At 50.8% G+C, this 24,825-nt stretch overlaps 5 protein-coding genes and 2 non-coding genes across 13 annotated transcripts; 4 read left to right on the top strand and 3 right to left on the bottom strand.

Moving 5' to 3' along the window:
* The first annotated feature begins 27 nt into the window (after positions 1–27).
* On the top strand, positions 28–5,298 carry ccdc180 (coiled-coil domain containing 180). Its single transcript, XM_046386117.1, has 15 exons — positions 28–33; positions 298–948; positions 1,151–1,248; positions 1,321–1,406; positions 1,539–1,648; positions 1,741–1,869; positions 2,190–2,300; positions 2,882–2,977; positions 3,052–3,215; positions 3,339–3,458; positions 3,702–3,781; positions 4,047–4,135; positions 4,556–4,675; positions 4,811–4,984; positions 5,075–5,298. The coding sequence occupies exons 1-15, from the start codon at positions 28–30 to the stop codon at positions 5,276–5,278; spliced, it is 2,238 nt and encodes a 745-aa protein (XP_046242073.1). The 3' UTR covers positions 5,279–5,298.
* Positions 5,299–5,418: 120 nt separating this feature from the next.
* LOC124057852 (coiled-coil domain-containing protein 180-like) lies at positions 5,419–11,459 on the top strand. The gene is made up of 22 exons (XM_046386446.1): positions 5,419–5,628; positions 5,842–5,896; positions 5,982–6,082; positions 6,157–6,338; positions 6,421–6,590; positions 6,865–7,045; positions 7,121–7,267; positions 7,345–7,489; positions 7,580–7,696; positions 8,148–8,225; positions 8,317–8,400; positions 8,532–8,665; positions 8,788–8,846; positions 8,955–9,087; positions 9,165–9,231; positions 9,315–9,456; positions 9,643–9,803; positions 9,894–10,019; positions 10,101–10,197; positions 10,583–10,673; positions 10,924–11,077; positions 11,261–11,459. Exons 1-22 carry the CDS (start codon positions 5,461–5,463, stop codon positions 11,393–11,395), a joined length of 2,727 nt encoding a protein of 908 aa, XP_046242402.1. The 5' UTR covers positions 5,419–5,460; the 3' UTR covers positions 11,396–11,459.
* A 1,880-nt stretch (positions 11,460–13,339) lies between these two features.
* entr1 (endosome associated trafficking regulator 1) lies at positions 13,340–17,183 on the bottom strand. Of its 5 annotated transcripts, none has more exons than XM_046386454.1 (10): positions 16,983–17,183; positions 16,300–16,415; positions 16,146–16,226; positions 15,966–16,063; positions 15,692–15,833; positions 15,527–15,600; positions 15,334–15,445; positions 14,222–14,284; positions 13,820–13,959; positions 13,340–13,728 (listed from the first exon to the last, which is right to left on the bottom strand). In XM_046386454.1, exons 1-10 carry the CDS (start codon positions 17,026–17,028, stop codon positions 13,638–13,640), a joined length of 963 nt encoding a protein of 320 aa, XP_046242410.1. In that variant the 5' UTR covers positions 17,029–17,183; the 3' UTR covers positions 13,340–13,637. The 5 variants fall into 5 exon arrangements, with proteins under 5 accessions (XP_046242410.1, XP_046242407.1, XP_046242408.1 ...); XM_046386451.1 differs by having other exon boundaries at positions 13,820–13,986; XM_046386452.1 differs by having other exon boundaries at positions 16,300–16,418.
* Positions 17,184–17,203: 20 nt separating this feature from the next.
* chek2 (checkpoint kinase 2) lies at positions 17,204–21,531 on the top strand. 3 transcript variants are annotated; one of them, XM_046386447.1, is made up of 15 exons: positions 17,204–17,358; positions 17,913–18,217; positions 18,344–18,468; positions 18,561–18,693; positions 18,806–18,896; positions 18,990–19,086; positions 19,332–19,385; positions 19,488–19,552; positions 20,111–20,210; positions 20,300–20,386; positions 20,504–20,667; positions 20,743–20,858; positions 20,942–21,027; positions 21,103–21,165; positions 21,301–21,531. In XM_046386447.1, the coding sequence occupies exons 2-15, from the start codon at positions 17,914–17,916 to the stop codon at positions 21,415–21,417; spliced, it is 1,602 nt and encodes a 533-aa protein (XP_046242403.1). In that variant the 5' UTR covers positions 17,204–17,358; position 17,913; the 3' UTR covers positions 21,418–21,531. The 3 variants fall into 3 exon arrangements, with proteins under 3 accessions (XP_046242403.1, XP_046242405.1, XP_046242404.1); XM_046386449.1 differs by having other exon boundaries at positions 21,304–21,531; XM_046386448.1 differs by lacking the exon at positions 17,204–17,358 and adding an exon at positions 17,418–17,745.
* A 78-nt stretch (positions 21,532–21,609) lies between these two features.
* gstt2 (glutathione S-transferase theta 2) lies at positions 21,610–23,783 on the bottom strand. The gene is made up of 5 exons (XM_046386457.1): positions 23,543–23,783; positions 22,900–22,987; positions 22,530–22,680; positions 22,265–22,441; positions 21,610–22,140 (listed from the first exon to the last, which is right to left on the bottom strand). The coding sequence occupies exons 1-5, from the start codon at positions 23,664–23,666 to the stop codon at positions 21,994–21,996; spliced, it is 687 nt and encodes a 228-aa protein (XP_046242413.1). The 5' UTR covers positions 23,667–23,783; the 3' UTR covers positions 21,610–21,993.
* Positions 23,784–24,093: 310 nt separating this feature from the next.
* On the bottom strand, positions 24,094–24,166 carry trnar-acg. Its single transcript has one exon. It is a non-coding gene; the product is annotated as a tRNA-Arg (tRNA).
* A 189-nt stretch (positions 24,167–24,355) lies between these two features.
* trnae-cuc lies at positions 24,356–24,427 on the top strand. The gene has a single exon. It is a non-coding gene; the product is annotated as a tRNA-Glu (tRNA).
* Positions 24,428–24,825: the final 398 nt, after the last annotated feature.

Genomic DNA, 24,825 nt, shown 5'->3' on the forward strand with positions numbered 1-24,825 from the left:
CTACAGTTGTCCTGTGTATTTCACTACATGTCGGTACTGCACTGTGCGCGATGAAGTCTCTCTTATCGATGTCACACACTCGGGTGTTTTAACTTTTCATCTAAACCGACATTTCACCTTGTTAAATACATATTAATTTGGACTTTCGGTGTTTCCTCTTACATTTCCCGCGGACCATGAACGTCGCAAAGCGTTCGGCACGCTCGTTGCTATGGTGACAGAGAGACGCTCAGAGCGACTGAACTAAGTAGACGCCGACGGTTTGAGCTTAAAGAAATTCATTTTGTTTACACAAAGTTTAAGAAACCGACGAGCAGCTTCGCGTGGCGGCTGAACATCTCCGCCGGACCTCCGAGCCCTCCGCCGAACCTCCGCCGGACCTCCGAGCCCTCCGCCGAACCTCCGAGCCCTCCGCCGAACCCTCCGCCGAGCCCTCCGCCGGACCTCCGAGCCCTCCGCCGAACCCTCCGCCGAGCCCTCCGCCGAACCTCCGCCGAACCTCCGAGCCCTCCGCCGAACCCTCCGCCGAGCCCTCCGCCGGACCTCCGAGCCCTCCGCCGAACCTCCGAGCCCTCCGCCGAACCCTCCGCCGAGCCCTCCGCCGGACCTCCGAGCCCTCCGCCGAACCCTCCGCCGAGCCCTCCGCCGAACCTCCGCCGGACCTCCGAGCCCTCCGCCGAACCTCCGAGCCCTCCGCCGAACCCTCCGCCGAGCCCTCCGCCGGACCTCCGAGCCCTCCGCCGAACCTCCGCCGGACCTCCGAGCCCTCCGCCGAACCCTCCGCCGAGCCCTCCGCCGAACCTCCGCCGGACCTCCGAGCCCTCCGCCGGACCTCCGCCTCTTTCGAAGCGCCGGACAGCCGCCGGCCGCTGGCTAAGGCACGTTAGCATGTGTGAGAGCAGGGCGGTTCCGAGCGGAAAGGTGTACCGGCAGCTGTTCGACGCTCAGGTGAGTTTAAGCCGTGAGCACCACGGGGTCACGTCGTTAAGGGAACCGATTGGAGGCTTGAAGGGTTGATCGTGTTGGCATTGATTAGTGAACGAAGTGTGAGGTACTTATACCTCACCTGAGTGCTTTCTTTTTGCCTTACTTCGTGCTTGTACTGCGTGTATGTGACACGTGTGGAAAAGGTTCTGTTTGGTTCTTGAAGGTTCAGCTGTCCAGATCTTTGCTGGCTGGACGGAGAGACACGAGGACAAACTGTCTTTCTGCAGAAGACAGCAACACGCTCTGCAGTACAACCAGCAGGTAGGCAGACTCTAAGCGTCATCGCGTGCATCCATGAACTGTATATTTAACACCCGTCTCCGTCTCTGCCAGGAGATTCTGTCCTCCCTCCATCAGGAGACAGCGGTCTGATGAGGATGAGGATGTTGATGATGTCAGCAGACTTCCTGACTCTGTGGGTTCGTATCTTTGAGGTCTGACAGACAGAACGTCGGTGACAGCAGACGCTGTGTCTGAAAGGCTCACCTGTTGTTGTGCACAGGTTTCTGCTCAGTCCTCACAGCCAATCACAGCTCCTCTCTCTCTTTCAGTGGTCGATCATCCGAGCTCCGATGTGGTTGAACGACTGACAGAGACAAAACGCAAAAGACATGAAGATGCTCTGAATCAGCTGGAGGCAGAACTCACAGAGCTCACACAGGTAGGCGTACTGCAGTGTCACACACCTGAGACAATGTGTGGTACACATGATGCTGCTTCTTACCTGAACCAATGGACTTAATGTGTTTTCAGGTGTGTGAGACTCAGGTGAGGGCTGTCAGTGTGGAGCTGCTGTCCTCTCTGCGGGAGGTGGAGCTCAGACTGAACACCCTGAAGGACAGAATGGAACACCTGGAACACCTGGAAGACGTGAGTCTGCAGGTACACATGAACAGTCATCATCAGAGGACATCAGTGTCACTGAGCACCTGAGCACAGCACGTCGCTCAGGTGCTCAGAACATCAGCAGCAACGTAACGCCACTGAAAGCTCGAGTGCAGCCGTTAGATGAACGTTGACACGAGTTTTATCAGTCGACCAAATAAAATAACAGTTGAGTTAATAATGACAATGTGACATTTTGTTAATTTAAATATTCTGAAGTTTGTACAGAGTTTGGTTGGTGGTTGTCAGATTTTTTCTGAAGTGATTCAGTGTTTCTGAAATCCTGGCTGGCGATGTGATCCACTGTGTGTGAACAGGAAGTGTGTGTTCTCTGGGAGGAGGTGGAGGAGCAGGTGAAGATGAAGAAGATCACAGCGATGGAGCTGAACCACAAACTGACCAAATGCGAGACTGAACGAACCAACAAGGTCAGACTGAGTTCATCACAGGCTCCTCATCGGATTTTGTTATTATTTGCATAATAAATCAAATTGGGATTATTTTTAAGAAGAATCAGCTTTATTGACAGTATATATATTTTTACACACACACACTGAATTCGTCTTCTGCATGTGACCCATCCTTAGTTGAACACACACATGCAGTGAAACACACACAGGAGCAGTGGGCAGCATCAAGCGCCCGGGGAGCATATTGGGGGGTTAAGTGCCTTGCTCAAGGGCACATCAGCCGGCTAATGGAGGGGGGGGGGGTCATGAAAGGAAAGATAAATAAATAAAGATGAACATGAAGAACTCCTTAAAAATGAAAAACATCAGCCTTTGAATGGGGATGAATGAATGGGGAAGGGATGAAAAGGGATGAAAAGGGATGTCACATGACTTCAGTCTGGTCACATGACACACGATTTTGACACGAAGAGTCGCCTTCCAACAAAGAGTCCCACTGACCACCGTGTGTGTGACACCTACGGACAGGTGGGCACACGCACAGGTACGACGTCAGCTCGTGTTTATGGCCGTCTGCCTGCTCTGTGTTCTTGTTGTAGATCAGAGTTGTGCTGAGGAAATACTGCCATCTGCTGGAGAAGATCAGCTTCCTGCTTCCACCTGATGTCCACACGCTGATCCACAACGAGGCCACGGTAACGCAGGGTCACCTCTGACCTCTGACCCCGGAGATCCCCACACTCTCGCTCACAGCAGTCCTCTGTCTCAGGTGTTGAATCAGTCTCTTCTGGCAAATCGTCGCTGCCTGGCTCGCCTAATCCTGCTCCTCCAGGAGGAGAACCTGCAGAAGGAGTCGCTCCTCCGTCTGAACTGGGAGGACTGTCTAAGACGCTGGAGGAGGATCAGGGTCAGCGAGGTTATCGACCACTGCAGGTGGGTGGAGGACCAGAACTGAGATTCAGACTCAGACCGGTTGTAGACAGTATTGTATTTCTATCAACAGTGTTTGAAGTATTTGTGTAAACAGTTTTGGTATCAGCAGTATTTGTGTCGTAGGAATCTGTGCAGCAGTGAGCAGGATCAGCGGCTGGTCTCAGTTCAGCAGGCGGTTCAGGACCTGAAACAGACTCAAGGATATCTGACAGAACAACGTGGAGACATCATCAGCAAGATCTGGTAACAACAACAGACTCTCTGCTTGTCTTCTGACTGTCCTTATAGGGATGTCCAATCAGTGGTGATTGCAAATGTGGTCAATTGAGGCAACAAATTCCTCTGTGGGTGCTAAAACGACGGAGAAGGCCACGTCCTCCAGCGCCGATCGGACATCCACATCAAAACATGGGACATTTTTAAAAACTACATGGACTCTTCAGGACAAAAGAGAAACAAGGCGAAAACTCTGTGTCTCTGTTTCAGCTCTCTGGTCCCGCCCTCCTGCTCCACTGCTCTGGTCTCTGATTGGTTCAAGCAGCTGACAGAAGTCAATCAGCAAATCAGTAACTGTCTTCATACTTCTATTTGTTTCTGACTTGACACATCGCAAAGATTCGACAAACGTTTCCTGTGTGTGCACCTGTTTAGAAATTCCTCACATGAACACGTGAAACTAACAGAAAAGTTTGATTTCCATCATTCCATCGACCGTTCGACTATTTAATCGCCAGCCGTCTCGTGGCTCTGGCTTCTCTCTCTGGTTTAGGGACTTGAAAACTGAACTCGTTTTCTCACTGAGTGTGTTTGTGTGTGTGTGTGTGTGTTTAGACAGTCTTCACGCCGACTTCCTCCATCAGCTGCGCTGTTCTTATGAACAGACGTGGCAGGATCGACTGGCTGAGGTGCAGCGATCGAAGGTGAGTTCAGAAACAACCTTTACTGCCTGTCTCGTCACGGTTACTGCATCGTGTACTACGGTTAGCACACGCTTCACTGGCTCTGAGCTAACAGGCTGCACAGCTAACTAGCAGTTACTGGCTGTTTGTAATATGCTACAGGTGACAAACTCACACACGGCACCTTTTCAGGTGAACAGTGACAAACAACCAGAACAGGAAAAGACTGTGGTTATTTTAATGTGAGAGCTGCTGTCTCGTGTCGTACCCTGGTCAGTCAGAGCGGAGCTCAGACCTGAGAACAGCTGTGGGTGTTCAGAGATGCTGCTAAAGCTAACGGCCCCTGAGACCACACCTGCTCCACTTTATATTCCTGATGTGTGATCATCTGCTGGCTGATGTTATTGATTATCCGCCTGCTTTTAACGTGTCCTCTGGCAGGAGGCGCTCTCAGCTCTGCAGCTGTCAGAGGAGGAGGTGAACAACGTCGTCAGCTCTCAGCTCCTCACGCTGGTTGGACGAAGCCAGACTCGGGATGAAGGGCGACTGGCGGCTTTAGACGTCAGTCACACAGAGCCGACTGAGACCTGACATGTTTTAGTGGACTGAATCAAAATGTCCACCTTTACTCACGTGTGTTTACGTGATCTTTCTCCACCCTTCTGTCGACCTGTCTCTCTACCTGTCTGTCTGCAGCTGTGTTGTGAGTCTGTGGACCGTCATGCCTTCAGTCTCAGCAGGTGTGTGTTTGTTCTGATGAGAGAAGCAGCGTTGCTATGGGAGACACACAAACGGAGGTTAGAGAGGAGAGAAGAAGAACTACAGCAACACTTGGACAACCTCAGAGGCTCACAGCAGCAAAATATACAGGTGAGACCTGAGAGACCTGAGAAGGGATGGGACTTGTTAGCTGTCTGCAGGTAACAGATCTCCCATGATGCTTTGTTGCTGTGTTATCAGAGGAAGAAGATGCATCTGGACGACCTGCTGGCTGGACTCCGTCAGGAGAGCAATGAGGACACTCTGAAGACATCTCTGGACAAAACTGTCGACTACTTGCAGGACCTCAAACGCGGGTACCGCAGGACTCAGGATGCTAATGCTCATGTAGAGTCACCACAAGGACCAGAATGTGTTCTCTGTAACGACGAAGGATGTTTGTGACCGGTTTGATGTTTGTTGCTGATTGCATTCAGATGCTGCTGGATAAATTGATTTCTGTCCAGCAGCATCTGAATCCACTTTGTTATCGCAGAGAAGGTGTAGAATATGACATTTGGTGTTTACTGCAGCAGCTTTCAGATGAACATCATGTATACTAACATTGAGGCTTTTATTGTGAAGGTATGAACTTCCTGTGTGTGTGTGTGTGTGTGTGTGTGTGCAGCTGCTCTCAGTGTGTGTCTGATCAGTGTCAGCTGTTGGATCGTCTCCCGTCTCTCTGTCTGGAGGAGCTCCTCTCCTACAGCAGCAGCCTCAGCTCCTTCTACCACCTCAACCACACCTACACGCCGGTAACCACGGAAACTACACCTCACACACACCTACACCTGCTGGTAACCATAGCGACACCCAGTCTGTCCCTCTGTTACGGTACATCCTAGTGATGTTACAGCATACAGAATTAAAGAGAACTTTATTCACCTGAACGCAGCTCAGACACAACGCAGAGACCCGAGTGATCAATAACATTATCAATTCAAAGCAAATGTGATCTTCCTCCCCAGAGTCCGGAACACCTGCACAATCTCCACCCATCACCCAGCAACCTGCCCCAACCAGGTCAGTCTGTCCTCAGTGCACTTCACTTTGTCCATGTAGCTGAACCGGTCTGCTGCAGTCTGAACTGGTTTCCTCGTCTGTGCAGAACCCAGTGAGCGGAAACCAGAGGCGATGACAGGGAACCAACCAATCAGCTCTCAGAATGACACTGACCCTGCCCAGCCCCCTCAGGATTGGCTGACTCAAGTAAAGTTTTGATCAATGACTGACAAAAAAATGCTCCTTCTTGGTCCATAAAAAACATGTGTGTGTGTGTGTAGGCGGAGTCCCCGTTGCTGGATCTATGTGACATCAGCAGTGATGTCATATTTGCATCATCAAGGGGCGTGGTCTATAGTGGCCCTGCGTTCAGATGCCAAGCCTTCGACCTGCCAGACCACCTGCAACACGAAACACACCTGAGCCTGTTTCCTGTGGAGCTGCTCACCCACACACTCAGCAGGTACACACACACACACACGCACACATCCCCATGGCAACAGAGGCGCGCCCCCTCAGACTCAATGTGTGTGTTTGATATCCAGGATGCGAACTCTGTTCTTGGACCACCTGGAGCTGCACGTCCAGGATGTCCTCAGCTCAGCTGTTGCCACGGTGACGGACAGAAAGGAGGTGGTGCGTTTGGAGCAGGAGCTCCAACTGAAGCAGCTGAACCCCCAATACATCCAGACCCACATATACCAAACCCGCCTGGGTAACACACACACACACACACACACACACACAGTGTAGTGTATTGTAGAGAGCAGTTCACGTTCACTTCAGTACAGTTTGTCACAGCAGCACCTGGTGGACGTTAGAGTCAGACACACAGAAACACACCAGCTGTGTGGAGCTGAGTGGTGTTGGGTGTAGCTGGGGGTGTAACCTCTGCAGCAGGTGGGTGCAGACCCACTACCAGCCAACATGAGGGTGGACAGTTGGCTCACACTGTTCCAGTTCATCCTGTGTGATTGATGTGTTCCCAGCTGAGCTGCAGATCCACAGACAGCGAGTGGATGATCACTGTGAGGAGGTGCTCAATGTGTTGACCTCCTGCAGGGTGGAACTGCAGGAGCTGCAGGCCTCCATCAGCAGGAAGAACCAGGAGTTCACTGTCCTTCTGTCCAACATGGAGCACAATGTCCTGACAGCTGACAGCAGAAAATGGTAACAGCTGATCTGTGGTCAGCTCACAGACCGAAACATCTCTGTCAGGGTCTGACAGTCTCTCTTTGTCTGTAGTGTGGAGGCTGTGAGCTCCACCCTGCAGGACTATCTGGATCGACATATCAAAGAGACTCAGAGCTGTGAGACCGCCTTCAGACAGACGGTTCAGACCAGGTTGAGGGGGGTCAGAGACAGAACAACACAACTCCTCAACTCCTTCAGGTAACACCTGCAACACCTGATGAGGTGGAAAATGAGCTCCAGGAAATCTTCTTCAGACATGTCGTCTCCCCCTGCAGGTTGTTTAGTGAAGGAGGTGATTTTGCCCCTCGGGAGGTGAAGTCGTTTCAGAGGAGGCTGAGGGAGGAAACCAAACAGATCAGCGTGACAGAGGAGTCCATCCAATCTGAACTGGAGGTGTTTGAGTCCAGGAGCTTACAGCAGGTACAGGATGATTCCTCTTCAGACCCAACCTGTACGAGTCAAACCGTTCAGATCAAACATGAGCTTCCCTGCATGATGCTCCTCATCCAGGTGAGGGAGGCGTCTGGTCGCTTTGAGGAGAAACTCTCCTCCCTGAAGTCTGAGCTGAATTTCACTGAGGAGATCCAGAGAGTCATCAGCAGCACTCAAGTTCACATCAAGGCTGAGGTACCCGCCTGTCTGCCTGCCTGCCTGCCTGTCTGTCTGTCTGCCTGCCTGCCTGTCTGCCTGCCTGCCTGTCTGTCTGTCTGTCTGCCTGCCTGCCTGCCTGCCTGCCTGCCTGCCTGTCTGTCTGTCTGCCTGCCTGCCTGTCTGCCTGCCTGCCTGTCTGTCTGTCTATCTGTCTGCCTGCCTGTTTGCCTGTCTGCCTGCCTGGCTGTGTATCTGTCTGCCTGTGTGCCTGCCTGTCTGTCTGTCTATCTGTCTGCCTGCCTGCCTGTCTGTCTATCTGTCTATCTGTCTATCTGTCTGCCTGCCTGTTTGCCTGTCTGTCTGCCTGCCTGCCTGTCGGCCTGCCTGTCTTTTTCCCTGTCTGTCCGTACTGAACATGTTTGGACCTGTCTGTCTGGCTCTCTTTCTGTCCTCCTGTCTCTCTGCCCGCCTGTCTGTCTCTGAACAGGCAGCCAGCAGTAACCATCAGCAGTCCACCATCGACAGCAGGCTGGAGGATCTCAGGAGGACAATGGACAGTTCACAGGTACATGCAGTAGTACTGCAGTAGTACTGCTGTAGTACTGCTACAACAGATGGTGACATACAGTTATGTTTCCATGTCCGTCTGTGTGCAGGTATGTCCCCAACAGGTGTGTTCTGTCCTGTCATCAGTCAGTGAAGAGCTGCTGAAGCGCTGTCAGTATCTGGACTTCTCACTGGTAGGTTATGTCCCGTGTGCTGGACTACCTCCTTTTAACTGGACTACTTGACTTTCTGGACTACCTGCTGATCACCTGGACCTGTCTCTGTTTCTGTGGTCTACTTTACTTCTGTGTGGACCCCACTGCAGGAAAGACGTACAGCTCATCCTAAACCCAGGAAGCAGGTCCGGTCAGCTCCGCCTCCTGGCTTACTGCAGCCGAGCAGGACAAGTGTGGACCTCCTCTGTGACCCCATGGTGGGTGTTATCAAGTCTCTGAACAGGTACGAGTACCACTGAGTGATACTGCGGGGAGTATGAGTACTGCTCGTGGTGTTTGTGCTACCCGATGATGATGGCGGTGGACGTTTTTTCTTCCTTCTTTACCTCTGTCCACACACATTAGGGTCTGTGTGATCCAGGACGCTGCACCAGAAGCAGATGAGCGAGGACAAACAGCAGCTGGTAAAACACCTGTCCTTCTCACCTATCTGTCCCACCTGTTTGGACTCGGGGCTGTAATGAATCAGCTCTAAACAGCAGGTTTGGATACAGCAGTTTGTGTGTCTGCAGGTCAGGGTCCTGTCCAGCATCCTCACCAGAGGCGTCCCGAGTCTGTGACTGCGGTCAGGGGCTGCAGGTCCATCAGGACTGAAAGAAGGTTCCAGGCGTTTGGAGCAGAACCAGAACCTGAAGAGAACACACAGTGAGTCCAGTTTGCTGCTCTGACAGGTTTGTGATGGACCAGCTCAGGTGTTGCTCACCTGTGTCTTTATGTTTTAGCTCTTTCAGCTCCACAGTGAGGTCTCTGTTGTGGAAAGCTAATGATGTCCTCCTGTCAGTTGCCGAGGTAACAGAGACACAATTTGCTCAAAATGGTGCCAGTGAATTTAAAAATACTGTTCTCATGTTCAGTGTCCCTCTGTGGGTCAGGACTTCTACCGGGGCGAGCGCTCTGGTCCCGGCAGGTTCCTGCTGCTTCCTGACACTTTGGACCAATGGGCTGAGAGCATGCAGCAGAGGCTGCTGGGATACCAGGAACAAGCCAGGACGTTTCTGAGCACGAGCAGAGAGGGTAGATACCCGCACACTTACAAAGATCCACACTGACCTCTAAACTTCGACCCTGAGCCACAGTGAAGAGCTCACGAAGACAGAAGTTCAACAGCAGACACACAGAATAAACAAGCACCCATACACACCAGCTGCCTGTCTGCCTGCCTCACTGACCTGTCTGTCTTTCTGCCTGTCTGTCTATCAGAGTTGGTGAACCAGCTGTCTGTGTTGGACGAGCTGCGGCGTTTGTTACCCGCAGTGTTGATCAGTAGCCATGAGCGACAGCAGGAGGCGGAGCTGAGAGTGGAGGTGGGCGGAGTCAGACTGAAACTGGAGGAGAAACTGGCAGCCAGCGAGAAAGAGAAGGTAACGACCTGAACATCGTGACATGGCAGCTCACCAGTAAAACTGACTGCAGATCAGAGCTGACAGCATTTCTTCTTCTCTGGCTGTCAGCGTGAGAATGTCCGTCAGCTGCGAGCGTCTCTGAGGGACGACGAGCTTCACGCTCTGAACAGCAGAGAGGAGCTCAGACAGCAGCAGCTGCACGGCACCATCTGCTGCGCACACCTGGAACTACAGGTAGGAGGCAGGAGGAGTGACTGAGACCTGTCAGACCTGCAGGGGGAGGAGTCAGGGTGACACCTGTGTTTTTGTGTTCAGGAGTGTGTGCGAATCAGAGGGGAGAAGCTTCAGACATCACTGGCCTCTCTGACACAGAACCTGTTCTATCAGCTGGGCAGCTTGCTCACACCTGCAGGTAACCTCCCACCTGTCATCGTTAGCATCAGGTAGGTTTGACCACAGGCCTTTCTGCCAGAAAGCCTTCAGTTAGTCTGAGGACATAATGTCAGTGCACAGAGAGAGGAGGTCTTGAAACCGTGACTGAAACGAGGACAGGAACTATTTGACGCTGCGTGTACATTTCATCATGGGCTGAGTACAATAGGAACAGCTTGTGGTTAGACTGCAGACATGGATGGGGTCTGTTCCCATGTGGACCCACCCGGCACCAGCTTTAGGTGGGGGTCAGGGTGGACATGGGGCTCGTCCCCTTGGACCTGGTACCAGGACACCACTTAAAGACCCACCTCACTGCTGTGCGCCGGCTTTCAGTTACCATAAAATTGTTCGTGTTTCCATAGAAACTGAGGCAGTGACGTCGCCGCAGCACTCTGGAGACAGCACCTTTACCACGGAGACTGACGCAGGACAGAAACCTCATCCGGTCAGCAGGTAACACCTGACCTCCGACCCGCTTCATGTTACACCACATCTTTACTGTGACATCAGAGCAAAGGTGAGCGCACAGTCAAACTGTGGCTGATGTTTCATACGTCAGCATCAACAGACCAATAACACACCAACCTGCGGTCCTCCTGTTCCTTCACAGTAAAGGTCTTCCTGTTCCTTCACAGTTGTTGTTTTTGGCAGATTTGTGGCAGCTTGCAGTGTGTGTGTGTGTGTGTGTGTGTTTGGGGGCCAGGATCTCGTCTGGTATCTCAGACTTCTTACCTTCCACTGACAGCACTGCTGACCAATCATCCAGTGTTACCACAGCAACAGCTGCATCCATCACTATGACCAGGTGCACCCCAGGACAACTGGCTGTTTTAGAACAGAGAGATGCTGCTGTGAAGGTACGCACACACACACACACAAACACACTATTTGATGCTTTGATGGTTTGTGCTCACTCTGAGTGTACATTTCATCACGGGCTGCGTACAACACGAACACACCTCAAGGAGAAAATATAAAATGATTGATGTGTGTGTGTGTGTGTGTGTGTGTGTGTGTGTGTGTGTGTGTGTGTGTGTCAGAGGTCTGAGCAGCTGTTCAGGTCAGAGCTGTCACAGTCACATGACGACAAGCAAAGACGACTGAGAGAACTGCAGAGCTGGAACACACACTGGAGGCAGCAGATACACACTCTGACACACACTACACTGAAGTGACGGGGCCAGCAGCTGATTGGCTGTTTGCTGTGATGATGTTTGTTAATAAACCATAGAAGAAGAACAGAGTCTCAGCCTGTTGTTGTGATTTATGTGTAGTTCCATTCATCCTCCATCAGCCGAACGAGAGGAATAATGACTGGACCTCATGTGGTGTTCACGTGCATACAGAAACCTTTATTGTCATTACACTTACAGCACGACGAGATTTGATTGGCTCTGCCTAAAGTGCTCAACATCAATTACAGGGACGACACACATCAGAAAATTGTATGCAAGTACGTGTTGTAAATAGAATAAAGTAGCTGTAAGATGTTTATTATGTAAATAAAAAAGTATCATTAAACGAAGCACAGCATTAATAATTAGTAATAAGTAATAAAGTGATAAGTATTAAGTAGTAATAAATATATTGTCAGACCAGACATCCTGATCAGTGTGTGTGGGGGAGGGGCTGGCAGTGCATGTTGGAGTTCAGTGAGGTTTGCACTCAGAGGAAGAAACTGTTGTTGAGTCTGTTTGTCCTTGTTTTCATGCAGCTGTAACACCTGTAACACCTGTAACAGGTCAAACAGTTGGGGTCCAGTCACAGTCACTGGGTCACAGTGACGCCTGAGTTAACATCCTGTCCGCTGAGCCACATTGTTTTAATCTCTTAATTCAATTTTATTTAAAGTGCCAATTCATAACACAGTTATCTCAAGACACTTTACAGGTGTGTAAACAACAACCAAAAAGAAGCCTTCTGCTGTGACCGCCTGGGAGGGAGAGGGGGGGAGAGACGGGGAGGGGGGGGAGGCAGGAGGGAGGGGAGAGACAGGAGAGACAGGAGAGGGGAGAGAGGAGAAACAGGAGAGGGGGGAGATACAGGAGAGACAGGAGAGGGGAGAGACAGGAGAGGGGGGAGAGACAGGAGGGAGGGGAGAGACAGGAGAGGGGAGAGAGGAGAAACAGGAGAGGGGGGAGAGACAGGAGGGAGGGGAGAGACAGGAGAGACAGGAGAGGGGGAGAGACAGGAGAGACAGGAGAGGGGAGAGAGGAGAAACAGGAGAGGGGGGGAGAGACAGGAGGGAGGGGAGAGACAGGAGAGGGGAGAGAGGAGAAACAGGAGAGGGGGGAGAGACAGGAGAGGGGAGAGAGGAGAAACAGGAGAGGGGGAGAGACAGGAGAGGGGAGAGAGGAGAAACAGGAGAGGGGGGAAAGACAGGAGAGACAGGAGAGGGGAGAGACAGGAGAGACAGGAGAGGGGAGAGAGGAGAAACAGGAGAGGGGGGAAAGACAGGAGGGAGGGGAGAGACAGGAGAGACAGGAGAGGGGAGAGAGGAGAAACAGGAGAGGGGGGAGAGACAGGAGAGACAGGAGAGGGGAGAGAGGAGAAACAGGAGAGGGGGAGAGACAGGAGAGACAGGAGAGGGGGGAGAGACAGGAGGGAGGGGAGAGACAGGAGAGGGGAGAGACAGGAGAGACAGGAGAGGGGAGAGAGGAGAAACAGGAGAGGGGGGAGAGACAGGAGAGGGGGAGAGGAGAAACAGGAGAGACAGGAGAGGGGGGAGAGACAGGAGAGACAGGAGAGAGGAGAAACAGGAGAGACAGGAGAGGGGGAGATAGAGAGACAGGGAGGATAGGGAGAACAGTGCAGAGCAGGAGCAGCAGGATCCAGGCAGGACCCTGGAGGGTTCTGGATCCAGTCAAAGTGTTCAGTTCACACAAACTCAAACGTTAAATCTCGGCTCAGTTTAGGATGACATTCAGGACTTCTGGTGCGACACAAACATGTTTCCTGTTAGCTAACGCTGACGTTAGCCTGTCAAGAGTGAAACACAAAACCTCCTTGTGACGTTTAATTGGCAGTGACAAAGTTAGAAGGACCGCCAGCTCACGTCTTCTTTAGAACCAAACCTTCTGCTCGTTTCACTTTCATGTTTTCATCAGCACACAGAAACAAACCGATTTAAGAAGCCGTTTATTATGAAACACTTCAGACTTCAGAAGAGATGACGTGTTTCCTGCTCACCAACCTCGCATTTAATGACACCGTAAATAAAAACAAGCTCATCATCAGTCTGAGATGTGATGTCATCACAGGGTCACAGCTACCCTTTCAAAATAAAACACCTGTGAAGAAAACGACGGCCGGACTGTGACCTGCTGACATAACGCTGGTCCTTTCGGGGCTGTTTCCATGACAACAGTGTCCTCCTGTCCACAGGAGGTCCAAAGCATTCTGGTGGTCCAGTGGAGTTCAGGAGTCCGAGCTGAGGTTGGAAATCTTGTCGATGTACTGCAGCAGCTGAGAGACCAAACGGAGAGTCTCTGCTTCCCCCAGCAGCTGACTGGAGACAGACAGACAGGCAGGCAGACAGACAGGTTACACTTTAGCACACTAACACTGTAACACTAACACACACACACACACACACTGACCGGATGGAGGACTGGGCGTGGCTTGCTGTCTTGTTCAGGTACTCAGACGCCACCTGAGCATTTTGTCTCATGGTCACGACGAGCTCAGACTCTGCAGCCTTCAGGCTGTCGTTCTCCGACCGCAGAGAGTCGATTTCCACCTGAGACACACGCAGATACACACACACCTGACACGCAGGTAAACCACATGTACACACACCGTTTGTGGATGTTTGGGCTTCACTGGGATTCAACATGGTGCTGAAACTATTTTGACTTTCCAGTTTCTCTGTTGTTTTTCAAAATGTCAAACTGAATCGGATTTTTCAGGTCTTCTGTCCGCTGAGACGGATTTAATGTCTGACTGTCTGTCTGTGTGAGCTCATCAGTTTAAATAAAGTTTAATCAAAGTGTCACTCTGACCTGCAGCTGCTGCAGCTCCACCTTCAGTTTGGAAACGCAGTTCTCTGCTTTCACCGCTCGCCTCTGTGAGACAGACAGGTGACAGACAGACAGACAGGTAGGCAGACAGACAGACAGAGCGGTGACAAACAGGCAGGCAGGCAGACAGACAGACAGGCAGATGGGCAGACAGGCAGACAGAGCGGTGACAAACAGGCAGGCAGGCAGACAGACAGGCAGATGGGCAGACAGACAGACAGGCAGGCAGACAGACAGACAGAGCGGTGACAAACAGGCAGGCAGGCAGACAGACAGACAGGCAGACAGACAGACAGGCAGATGGGCAGACAGACAGGTAGGCAGACAGACAGACAGACAGGCAGGCAGACAGACAGACAGACAAGCAGGCAGACAGACAGAGTGGTGACAAACAGACAGGCAGACAGGCAGATGGGCAGACAGACAGGTAGGCAGGCAGGCAGACAGACAGACAGGCAGACAGACAGACAGAGTGGTGACAAAAAGGCAGGCAGACAGGCAGGCAGACAGACGGGCAGACAGACAGACAGATGGGCAGACAGGCAGGCAGACAGACGGGCAGACAGACAGAGAGATGGGCAGACAGGCAGGCAGACAGACAGACAGGTAGGCAGACAGACAGACAGAGTGGTGACAAACAGGCAGGCAGACAGACGGGCAGACAGACAGACAGATGGGCAGACAGGCAGACAGGCAGGCAGACAGACAGAGGGATGGGCAGACAGACAGACAAACGGGCAGGCAGGCAGACAAGCAGGCAGACAGACAGGCAGGCAGACAGACAGGTTGTTGAAGAGACCTCAGTGTTGTTTAGATCAAACTCCACAAGTCAATCATCAGTCTGTCAGTAAAACTGCAGTATTTATACTTCATTTGTGTCACACTGTGCGTTGCTGGGCTGATTTACTCGAGAAGAAGAAGATTTCCTTTTTGTAAACACGTTTGGTTGCTGATTCTGAATCAGCTCCTTCTTTTCTTTCTAAATCTTCCAGTTTTCTTAAAGAAGGTTGACCTCAAAGACATCAAATCAAACGTCCCCGCCCGCCCCAAGCCGACCGCTTCCTGTGGACCCTGAACCTCCGCCCATCACGCACCGTCATCAGGTGGAGGTTCTGCTCCACAGAGTGGACCATGCTCTCCAGGTCCTGAGCCTCCTTCTCCTCCTGCCGCCTCCTCTGGAACAGCTCCTCGGACAGCTCCAGCACCCTGACAGGGACACAGAGGCATGATGGGTAAACGCTCTGATTGCTGCGGTTGGTGCTGGCACATGGTGGTGATGGTGCTGACCTGCGCTCACTGGCCTCTGATCTCCTCTGCAGCTCCCTGATGGTTCTCCTCAGGGACACGTTCTCCTCCTTCAGCTGTAACACACACACATCAGCTGACAGTGTGGATTGTTTTGTGACTTCAAATAAATCTGTGTGAAACGACCCCGTCGAGTGTGTGTGTCACCTGTTGTATCTGACTCCTCCCGCTCCTCCTCCTGCAGGAGGTGACCGGCTCAGCTATGGAGGTCTCATCATCTCCTTCATAGTTCTCTCCTCCTGCTCCTGCTCCTCCTCCTCCTCTCTGGACTTCAGGTTTGGAGGAGAACCTGAGTCATCGCAGAGCAGCTCAGAGTTCAGTTCAGGAGTCCAATAAGTGAAGGTCCACCAAGGACACATTCAGTCTACTGCTACATTAAGCTCCAGCTCTGACCAATCACTGAGCAGCACACAGGACTCACCTGGTCTGCTCCTCGTCCTCCTCCTCTGTGCAGACGGACGAGGTGCTGTCTACACCTGACTGGAAACTCTGACCCCAGTCGTCGTCCTCCTCCTGCTCCTGATTGGACAGACAGTTTGCTACATGTGTCTCCATATTTACTGTCCAACAAACTGTGATGTCAGTGATGATGTCACTCTACCTGTGGTGCCTCAGAGAAGAAACTGACTGCAGGGTCAAAGGTCACAGTCCCAACATCAAACGACCTTTGAGAGCTGCTGGACTATAGACGGACAGTAAATGTATTTCTACTTGTTCTTCCTTTGCTAAACACTGTGTAGTTGTAGTACTGGTACCTTGCTATGTGTGTGTTCCTGGTCCAGATCTTGGTCCAGGTCTGGATCCTGGTTCTTCCAGCGTAGAAATTCTCTGAAGGAGAAGGGATTCAGCTCCTCAGCCTCCACCTCCTCATCTGCTGAGGGACAAAGTCCAGGATGTGGACAGAAGGAAGGTGTTCAGACAGCAGGTGGCAGCGTTCCATCCCAGAACGAGCTCAAACAAACAACACACAGCTTCAACAAACAGAAGATGCTTTCAGAGACGTGAACAGACGTCTTCAGGAGCCGTCAGCTGTTAACCTGACGTGTCCATTAAACTGGACCTGTGAAACACACACAGTTCAGCAGTGTGACCTGCACCTGGACCTTCACGCTGCTGCCATCGTTTTTACTTAAAGCTGCTCTTCCATGGAGGCAGCTGTAAACAGGCTGTAAACAGGCTGTAAACAAGCTGCTAACAAGCTGCTCAGCGGGTTGGATGGAAACTGGACACTTTCTGAGGTACAGAAAATGACACGATGAGGGCTGACAGTGAACCTCAGCCGTAAAGTTGTGTCTGGACAGACAAATACTGAGCTGAAATTACATGAAATATTCACTTCATAAAGCTCGTTAATATATTTTGAGCTTGTGAGATGATTAATCACACACACACACACACACTGCAGACTGCTGGCGTCCGAGCTGCAGGATCAACTCACCGTCTGTGATGATCAGAGTTTTAGCAGAACTCCTCTGTGTGGACATGACGACAGACAGGTGCTTCAGTCCCTCTGTCAGTATTGGTCTTCAGCCACCAGTCAGTTACGCATCATCGTGTCCCTCTAGCTGGACAAAATCAGACCCGGAAACACAACAGAGAGCTTCGAACTCACGTGGCCAATCTTCTAACTTCTCATTGGCTGGAACCATCACATGACCCAAGTAAGAAACCGGAGGACAAGGAAATTCGTTTCCTGCACGTTCCCGGTCAAAAAAAGTGCCACACACGTCCCGTTTCGGTGCAGCGGCCCGGTGTGTTTACCTGCAGAGACCAGGAGGAGAGTCCGGCTGCAGCGGCGGACAGAGTCTGCTCCGGTGAGTCCCCCAGCCCGGCTCAGCTGGCCATGAAATGAAGCAGGAGCCAAATGACCGACCGGGTCTTCTGATTGTGACATTAAATTCAGTTTTTGTTTGGGTTTCTTCACCCGGCTGTGACTGAGAGGTGGTGGGAGGATTTCGTTAAATGGAAGGGTGCTAGACTGGTTCTGGTCCAAGATCAGACTTGCAGCTGCTGTACCGACAGGTCGGAGCAAGAGCACCTCAATCTACACCGAACTCCTTTTAAAAAATATGTATTTTAACGTCACGTCCTCTTCCTGCGACGAGTCACACCATGACTGAAGACAGGTTGAGACTTATGTGGTCCTACAGGAAAACTTGTTCGTTTGTTCATGTTGAAGAGTAGCTCATAAGATCTTTGATGTAAGTCTCATTATTCTTTTCTGTGATGGTAAATGTGAGTAGATAGACAAAATGATTTTAAATTGTAAGGTTTGTAAATGCAGTTTGGTGCTCTCTGGATGTCAGCCAACTGGTGCAGTACAATCAAATCTGGTCTGTTTGATTTTGTCCAATCTGCAATACTGGAGAATGTCTGAAGAGGTTCCACATGAGGGGGAGCAGCCCCAGTCCCCGTCCCAGGCCCAGTCAACCCAGTCCACCCAGTCTCCGTCCCAGGTCCTTTCCACCCAGTCCCCATCCCAGTCTAAGTCCCAGTCCCAGCCTGGTTCCAGTTCATCCAGCGGACCAACTTCAGCCAGCCAGTCGTCCAGCGGGTCGGGGACGCTGAGCAGCGTGGACACCATCCCCGTGACCTTGCCGTCTGTCCCCGAGGAGCCCGAGGCAGAACCCTGGGGCCGCCTGCTGCCCATGGCCCAAGGCTTCAGGAGCCACGGTGGGTCTGCTGTTACTGAGGTGGTCGCAATAGATAGATAAATACTTTATTGATCCCGAGGGAAATTCAATCAATAATACCAGTGCTGAGTGCTGGTGGTGCACTGATGTGTTTGTTTGTCTTCAGACTGTGTAGAGGATCAATACCTGTTTGGACGGGACTCTAAGTGTAACTACGTTCTGGACGATCCAGATCACAGAGGATCCAAAAAGTTCAGAATCTACAGCAAGAAACACTTCAGGATCTACAGAGTGAGCTTACTTCCTGTTCAGTAATGATTGATTATTGATCGTCTGTGACGTGAGCCTGAATGTGTCTGTCTGTCTGTCTGTCTGTCTGTCAGGAGGGCAGCGAGGTGTTTGTGGAGGACTACAGCAATAACGGGACATTTGTCGACGGGATTCTGATCGGCAAAGACAGGAAGCTTCCTCTGGTCAACAACGCAGTGCTCGCTCTGTCTGAACAACGTAACAAAGGTGAGACAGAATGAAGTCACACACTTGCACTGTTCTCCGCTACCACCAGGTCTCACCTCCCACTGCCTGTCTGCCTGCCTGCCTGCCTGTCTGTCTGTCTGTCTGTCTTCAGTCTTTGTCTTCATTGATCTGATGTCAGACGATCAGTCCAGTTTACCTAAAGAGCTTCAGGAGAAATATTTGCTGACACGGCGTATCGGCACGTGAGTCTGACACTGTTCATATGATTGTGATGTCACTTCCTGCCTCCTAAAACACTGATTACAAGATTACACCAGAGTGTGTGTGTGTTTCAGAGGAGTGTGTGGTGAAGTCAAACTGGCCTTCGAGAGATCCACCTGCAAAAAATTTGCTGTGAAAATAATAAACAAGAAGAATTTTCAGTCTGAAGGGGTGAGTCATCTCATCTGCTCCCTGATTGGCTGAGAGCTGTCCTTCTTTCATCCCTCCTTCCTTCCCTCGTTTCCTCCTTTCCTGCCTTTGATGGATGTAGCAGAAATGAAAACTACAGAAAACTACAAATATGGCATCTGATCGTGTGGTTCAGTTTATCATCAGCCACTCATGCTCCTATGGACCAATAGCAGGCTAGAACAGTGGTCATGTGATCTTTTTTTGTTTTTTTGGTTCAATCACAGACAGCGACGAAAAATGCAAAGACCGAGATTGAGATCCTGAAGAGAGTTGACCATGTAAGTATGCAACCACAGAAGAAGAGAAATAATTCTGCGGACTGCTTTTGACTGCTAACTGGACTCCTCTTGTCTCCTTGTTTCTCTCCTTGTCTCCTGCAGCCTTGTCTCATAAGGACGGAGGATTTTTATCAGACAGAGGACAGCTACTACATCGTGTTGGAACTGTGAGTATGACTCATGTTCAAACTGCTTCAAACTTTATTCAAACTTACAAAACTTTATTTAAAGGAGCCGTCTGATGATTTTGGTGATTTATTTTCATTGTTTTGTCTTTTAACTTCCTGTCTGCACAGGAAGTGATGATCACCTTGACCTGGATTTGATCGAAGGTGTTCAATTTTTCAGTCTAGTATGCTGTTGTCATGGTGACCACTCACAGTGTGGTTATAAGTTGTTGTTGTAAATCTCTTCGTCATCCGGTTTGACACACCACTGCAGTCCAGTTTATACACAGAAATGATAACATAAGTTAGCTGAAGGCTCGTTAGCACTGGAGATCGTGTGTGTGTGTGTGTGTGTGTGTGTGCGTGCGCAGTGGATTAGGACATAACACGTCACATGACAGCCTCATCAATGCAGACATATGTTGTGTCATAAGAAATATGTAAACCAATCAGGACCCAGAATTTTGACTTGTATTTACTATAGCTAGGAGAGGAAACAGGAAGTATAACAAAGGACAAGGACGGAGGGCGTGTTTTAAATGTCCGTCTGTCTGTCAGGATGGAGGGAGGAGAACTCTTCCACAAAGTGAAGTCCCAGCAGCAGCTTAGTGAGTCCGTTGCAAAACTCTACTTCTACCAGATGCTGAGAGCAGTCCAGGTGAGACAGACAGCGTTGCTATGGTAACCAGAGCACTTGTGTCCACTGTATGTAACTGTGTGTGTGTGTGTGTGTGTGTGTGTGTGCAGTACCTCCACAGTAATGGGATCATCCACAGAGACCTGAAACCTGAGAACATCCTGCTGTCCTCACAGGACGATGTCTGTCTCATCAAGGTACTCACGTCTTCATCCTCATCTTCATCACATCACATGTACACAGCAGTCCTGTCTGATGTCTGACGTAGTTTGCTCAGCCATGTGTCCCTCCGGTGTCCCTGTGTCTGCTGTCAGGTGACAGACTTTAACCAGTCGAGGATCTTGGAGGAGACCACGTTGATGAGGACTCTGTGTGGGACTCCATCGTACTTGGCTCCTGAAGTCTTCACTCACGCCTCCACCACAGGATACGGCCTGGCTGTGGACGCGTGGAGCCTCGGAGTGCTGCTCTTTGTGTGGTAAGCTCGGTCCGGCCCGGCCTCGCACCTGTCTCTCCCTCTGTCTCGCTGTCTCACTCTCTGTCTGTCCGTCAGTCTCGGTGGTTATCCTCCTTTTCACAAGGATTTTGGACATCAATTGATCACAGAGCAGATCATCCGTGGAGAATTCACCATGGTTCCATCCAAGTGGAAATACATCTCTGACCAAGGTACTACCTGTAGTAATACCACAACACCATTGCAGTATATTTGCAGTACTAGTGCAGTACTCAATGTGTTTGCATGTTGACAGCCAAAGACGTGGTGAGGAAGCTGCTGGTTGTTGATCCCGGTAAAAGAATGACGATAGACGAGGCTCTGCAGCATCCCTGGTTACAGGTACTACACCTGGTACACAGTACTGCAGTACTACTGGTGCATGATGAGAGATTGTGACCGTGTGACTGTGTTTAGGATCGCGTGATGTTGGAGACGGCTGACAGACTCATGTACCCCTCTGAAGATGCTGCTGCCATGGTAACCGCATACACTCACATTCATTCAGCCTCTAACTGGGTGCCTTGTCACTCGCCTCCTCTATGGGAGGGGCTGAACTATTAGGAGACGCATGTATTGAGAAGGGCCCTGAAACTATCCCCCCCCCCCCCCCAGCAGGAGGCGGGGTCAGCCTCACGAGGCTCCAGGAGGAAACGAGGACGAGATGACAGAGACCAAGAAGAAGAACATCCGGCCAAAAGGAGCCAGGCCCCGCCCCCTGCCTCACTGTAGAGGACCAATCATATTCTGAGTTGTTCCTCGGGTCATGTGACTCAGCTGGCTGTTCACTACTGACACTGTAAATAAAGTTTAGAATGTTTTCTAATAAAGTCTTCTGTTTTTCAATGTTTGTCTCCGTCTGCTTTGATTTTCTTCAGAGTTTTAAAATTTAATGTAAAGAACTGACAGACTCGAATGTGAAAATAAAATCTCCAAACTTTATTTCTCTTCTTCATTACAAAAACAATTTTTATTGTGCTTTGTAAGTGCTTTAAAGTCTTCAGAAAAGAGAGTGACAAAACAATGCAGATCTGAGACCAGCTGGTGCTCATTAGAAACTGGCCTGACTCATTCTGACTGAGAACATATCACGTTAATTAGAAAATCTTTCAGTCTCAGAATTGAAACAAATCAATCAGATCAATCGGTGATTCAAAATGTCTGCTGACGTTTGTGAATCTGATTAAGTTTTCGCATGAACAATCACCTGTCATCACCGTCCTCATTACATCGTGTCTGGGGACTGATGATGATGATTGGCTGCCTCTGTGTGACATCGCTCTGGTGGGCCGTCCTTCTGTGGTGATGTCACAGCTTGGCATTGCGTCGGTCTCTGAGGCCGTACAGGACAGCGTGAGCTCGGTCGAACGACTCGCCCACAGCCGACTGAACTCTGCTCCTCCAACGCTGCAGCTGGGGACGCTGCTGCAGGACGTCTCGGCCTCCACCCAAAGGCTGCAGGGAGACAGACTGAGCATGCTCAGAACCATCAACCGGTCCCACCATGTGGAGGTCAGAGCAGGAGTGTCAGGGTGTGTAGCAGCAGTAACTAGCTGATCAACCAGTCAGAGCTACTGACCTGCATGAGCTCGCAAATGGCGAGCAGGTCCGCCACAGTGATGTCATCACCACAGAGGAAAGGCTGCCTGCCCAGAAACATGGACTCCAGTTTGTCCAGAGTGTCATCGAGCTGAGAGAGAGCACGAATCAAACGTCCCTCGTCCACCTTTGAGCCAGTCTGAGCCGGGACGAGCACCTGAGGCAGACAGGTGGAGACAGAATTCCTTGTGATAACTTTGAGCTGTAGACCTTCAGCGTGTGTGTCTGCGTGTGTGTGTCTGTACCTCCAGTATGAAGACTTTAGCAGCGTGTGGTCGTGTGTTGCTGTGATGCCAGGCCGTGTATTCATCCACTCTGGCTCGTCTCTCTGGTTGCCGTGGATACCAGTGCTCTGGGATGTTGTACTTGGTGACCAAGTACTTCAGGATGGCATCACTATTACACACATACACACACGTCTCATTATTTCACAGACATGGCGGACCTTTCCTTTAAGGCCACCTACATAAAGAGGAATCCTCTGAGGTGGCGATGACACATTTACAAAACAGAATTAGCCATCAGGAGTTGGTTCACATCTTCACAGAACTCACACTGTGTGTGCGTGTGTGTGTGTGTGTGTGTGTGTGTGTGTGTGTGTGTGTGTGCGCGTACCTCTCTCTGAGGATGAAGCCGTCGTCCACCATAACAGGAACTTTCTGCATGGGGTTCAGCTTTGTGAACTGTGGGGTCCTGTTCTCTCCTGCACAGACACGACACAGACAGAAAAGGTCCAGCCTGTTGGTCGGCACACACACCTGACTAACAAACGCGTTAGTGGGAGAACCAGGAGGAGCAACTCAGCACCTCCACATCACAACCACGTCCCGGTAAGACGCTGCTGTTGGAGCGTTTTATAACTTCATCCAGCTTCGTTATCTTCAACGTGAAAACCCGAACTGAACTGACACATACTACTTGTGTGTTTGGATATACGCCGGATGTATGATGTAGGAAACGTAAACCAGTCACGTTAAAGCAGGTTTGATAGTGACGATAAGAGCTTATCTGGGTCAAAGTTCACAGCGACGAACGAAGCTACTCAAAGTAGGAGAACTCGGACCTTTTACTACTGACTGACTGTTCACTGACCACAGCAATGGCTGGTTAGGTAGTGCAATAGTTATCTAGATCTTAGTTATCTAACCCTTCAAGAATTTCCCTTCAGGGATAAATAAAGGAATTCTGATTCTGAGTCTGACAGCTAGTTACCTGCTACGTTGGTTAGCCTGTGAGCGAGTTAAAGCTAGCTGCTGACCTTTTCTCAGAGCCACGGTGCGGACTGTGTGCGGGATCTTGTTGCAGCCGAGCAAGATGTGCACCGCCCGGCAGGGCTGCGACAGAAGGTCCAAATACACCTCCACCAACCGGGCTGTTGCCATGAGCACTGAAGTCGTTAGTAACGGGTAAAAACAGTATACAACAGAATGGAGAAAACGCTTCCGTCAGTCCGCTGCCCGTTGACGCTCCAGCGGCTCCGCTGCGCCCCTGCTGGCCGTTCTGCACAGTGCAGCAGCCGGCCGCCTCCTTCATGTCCTCTGCGGCCAACACGCAGAGGACGGATTTAGTAGTTCATGGAAGCCTGTTTTCGTCAAAAGAGATTTTGGAAGGTTTCTGGAAATAATCCTGGGTGAGCAGATGTGACTTTGAGCTGTTTAGTTTGGTTCTGCTGCGGGCGTCCAACCTGCTGTACTCACACACACTGAGGACCAAACAGGATTACGCAGGCGCTCAGTTACGAGTTCCTGTTGTACTCAGGAGTTTGTGTTCCATTGTGGTGACAATTTTAGCCGAGAAAAAAAAAATTAACGAGCCAGCCAGGAGTCGAACCTAGAATCTTCTGATCCGTAGTCAGACGCGTTATCCATTGCGCCACTGGCCCGCTGCACATTGGAGAGGGTGACGTTCGATATAAAGGAAGAGACTGCAGCATACGAACACAACATGGATGTCGCGTCTGTCTTCTATCTATCTTCCTCACATTTGATTTGATTCACAACAAACATGTCCGACAAATTAAGACAGCTTGTTAACCACACAAACATCAACCTCATATCTCTTTGTATGTCAGTCCCTGGTGGTCTAGTGGTTAGGATTCGGCGCTCTCACCGCCGCGGCCCGGGTTCGATTCCCGGTCAGGGAATTCTCTATTATGTGTCGCCAAGTTCCTTTCTGCAAGCGGTTGTGGACTGTAAAACCTGACACCGTCTTTAATTATGTCAGTGCTGTAGACATCCCTCAGTGCTGCCCCAGTCCTGCAGCCTGTCCCACAGCCTGCCGACAGAGGACTGTTGAATATCGTTATGCAAATGTGTAAACTTAAGTAAAGAAGGTAAATATTGTGGCTTCGTTTGTCAACATGAACGTGTCTTCAAAGGCTGAAGTCCCAGACGAGGAGGTGGCAGCAGATGGCGGCTGAGGGAAAACAAGGCAAGCACAGTAGCTGGCAAACGTGTGCAAACATTTTCCACTTCAGGAAGGGAACTCTGAGACGGTAACGGGCTCACTCGCTCCGTGAACGCCGAAGTGACAAGTTCGTGA

The sequence above is a fragment of the Scatophagus argus genome, chromosome 4 (assembly GCF_020382885.2).
Source record: "Scatophagus argus isolate fScaArg1 chromosome 4, fScaArg1.pri, whole genome shotgun sequence".
NCBI classification, from domain to species: Eukaryota; Metazoa; Chordata; class Actinopteri; family Scatophagidae; genus Scatophagus; species Scatophagus argus.

What these genes read in the sequence shown, in the direction of transcription:
- ccdc180 (XM_046386117.1), top strand. An exon ending in GGCAGCTGTTCGACGCTCAG is followed by an intron (nt 949 to 1,150) that starts GTGAGTTTAAGC and finishes TGGTTCTTGAAG; the next exon opens with GTTCAGCTGTCCAGATCTTT. An exon ending in GGCGACTGGCGGCTTTAGAC is followed by an intron (nt 4,676 to 4,810) that starts GTCAGTCACACA and finishes GTCTGTCTGCAG; the next exon opens with CTGTGTTGTGAGTCTGTGGA.
- LOC124057852 (XM_046386446.1), top strand. Translation starts at nt 5,461, where the DNA reads ATGAACTTCCTGTGTGTGTGTGTGTGTGTGTGTGTGTGCAGCTGCTCT. An exon ending in TCAACCACACCTACACGCCG is followed by an intron (nt 5,629 to 5,841) that starts GTAACCACGGAA and finishes CTTCCTCCCCAG; the next exon opens with AGTCCGGAACACCTGCACAA. An exon ending in CTCACCCACACACTCAGCAG is followed by an intron (nt 6,339 to 6,420) that starts GTACACACACAC and finishes TTTGATATCCAG; the next exon opens with GATGCGAACTCTGTTCTTGG.
- entr1 (XM_046386450.1), bottom strand. Translation starts at nt 17,028, where the DNA reads ATGTCCACACAGAGGAGTTCTGCTAAAACTCTGATCATCACAGACG. An exon ending in GGAGGAGTCAGATACAACAG is followed by an intron (nt 15,601 to 15,691) that starts GTGACACACACA and finishes TGTGTGTTACAG; the next exon opens with CTGAAGGAGGAGAACGTGTC. An exon ending in AGAACCTCCACCTGATGACG is followed by an intron (nt 14,285 to 15,333) that starts GTGCGTGATGGG and finishes TCTGTCTCACAG; the next exon opens with AGGCGAGCGGTGAAAGCAGA.
- chek2 (XM_046386447.1), top strand. Translation starts at nt 17,914, where the DNA reads ATGTCTGAAGAGGTTCCACATGAGGGGGAGCAGCCCCAGTCCCCGTCC. An exon ending in CCAAGGCTTCAGGAGCCACG is followed by an intron (nt 18,218 to 18,343) that starts GTGGGTCTGCTG and finishes GTTTGTCTTCAG; the next exon opens with ACTGTGTAGAGGATCAATAC. An exon ending in TGCAGCATCCCTGGTTACAG is followed by an intron (nt 21,028 to 21,102) that starts GTACTACACCTG and finishes GACTGTGTTTAG; the next exon opens with GATCGCGTGATGTTGGAGAC.
- gstt2 (XM_046386457.1), bottom strand. Translation starts at nt 23,666, where the DNA reads ATGGCAACAGCCCGGTTGGTGGAGGTGTATTTGGACCTTCTGTCGCAG. An exon ending in CACCGTGGCTCTGAGAAAAG is followed by an intron (nt 22,988 to 23,542) that starts GTCAGCAGCTAG and finishes GTGTCTGTGCAG; the next exon opens with GAGAGAACAGGACCCCACAG. An exon ending in CTAAAGTCTTCATACTGGAG is followed by an intron (nt 22,442 to 22,529) that starts GTACAGACACAC and finishes TGTCTGCCTCAG; the next exon opens with GTGCTCGTCCCGGCTCAGAC.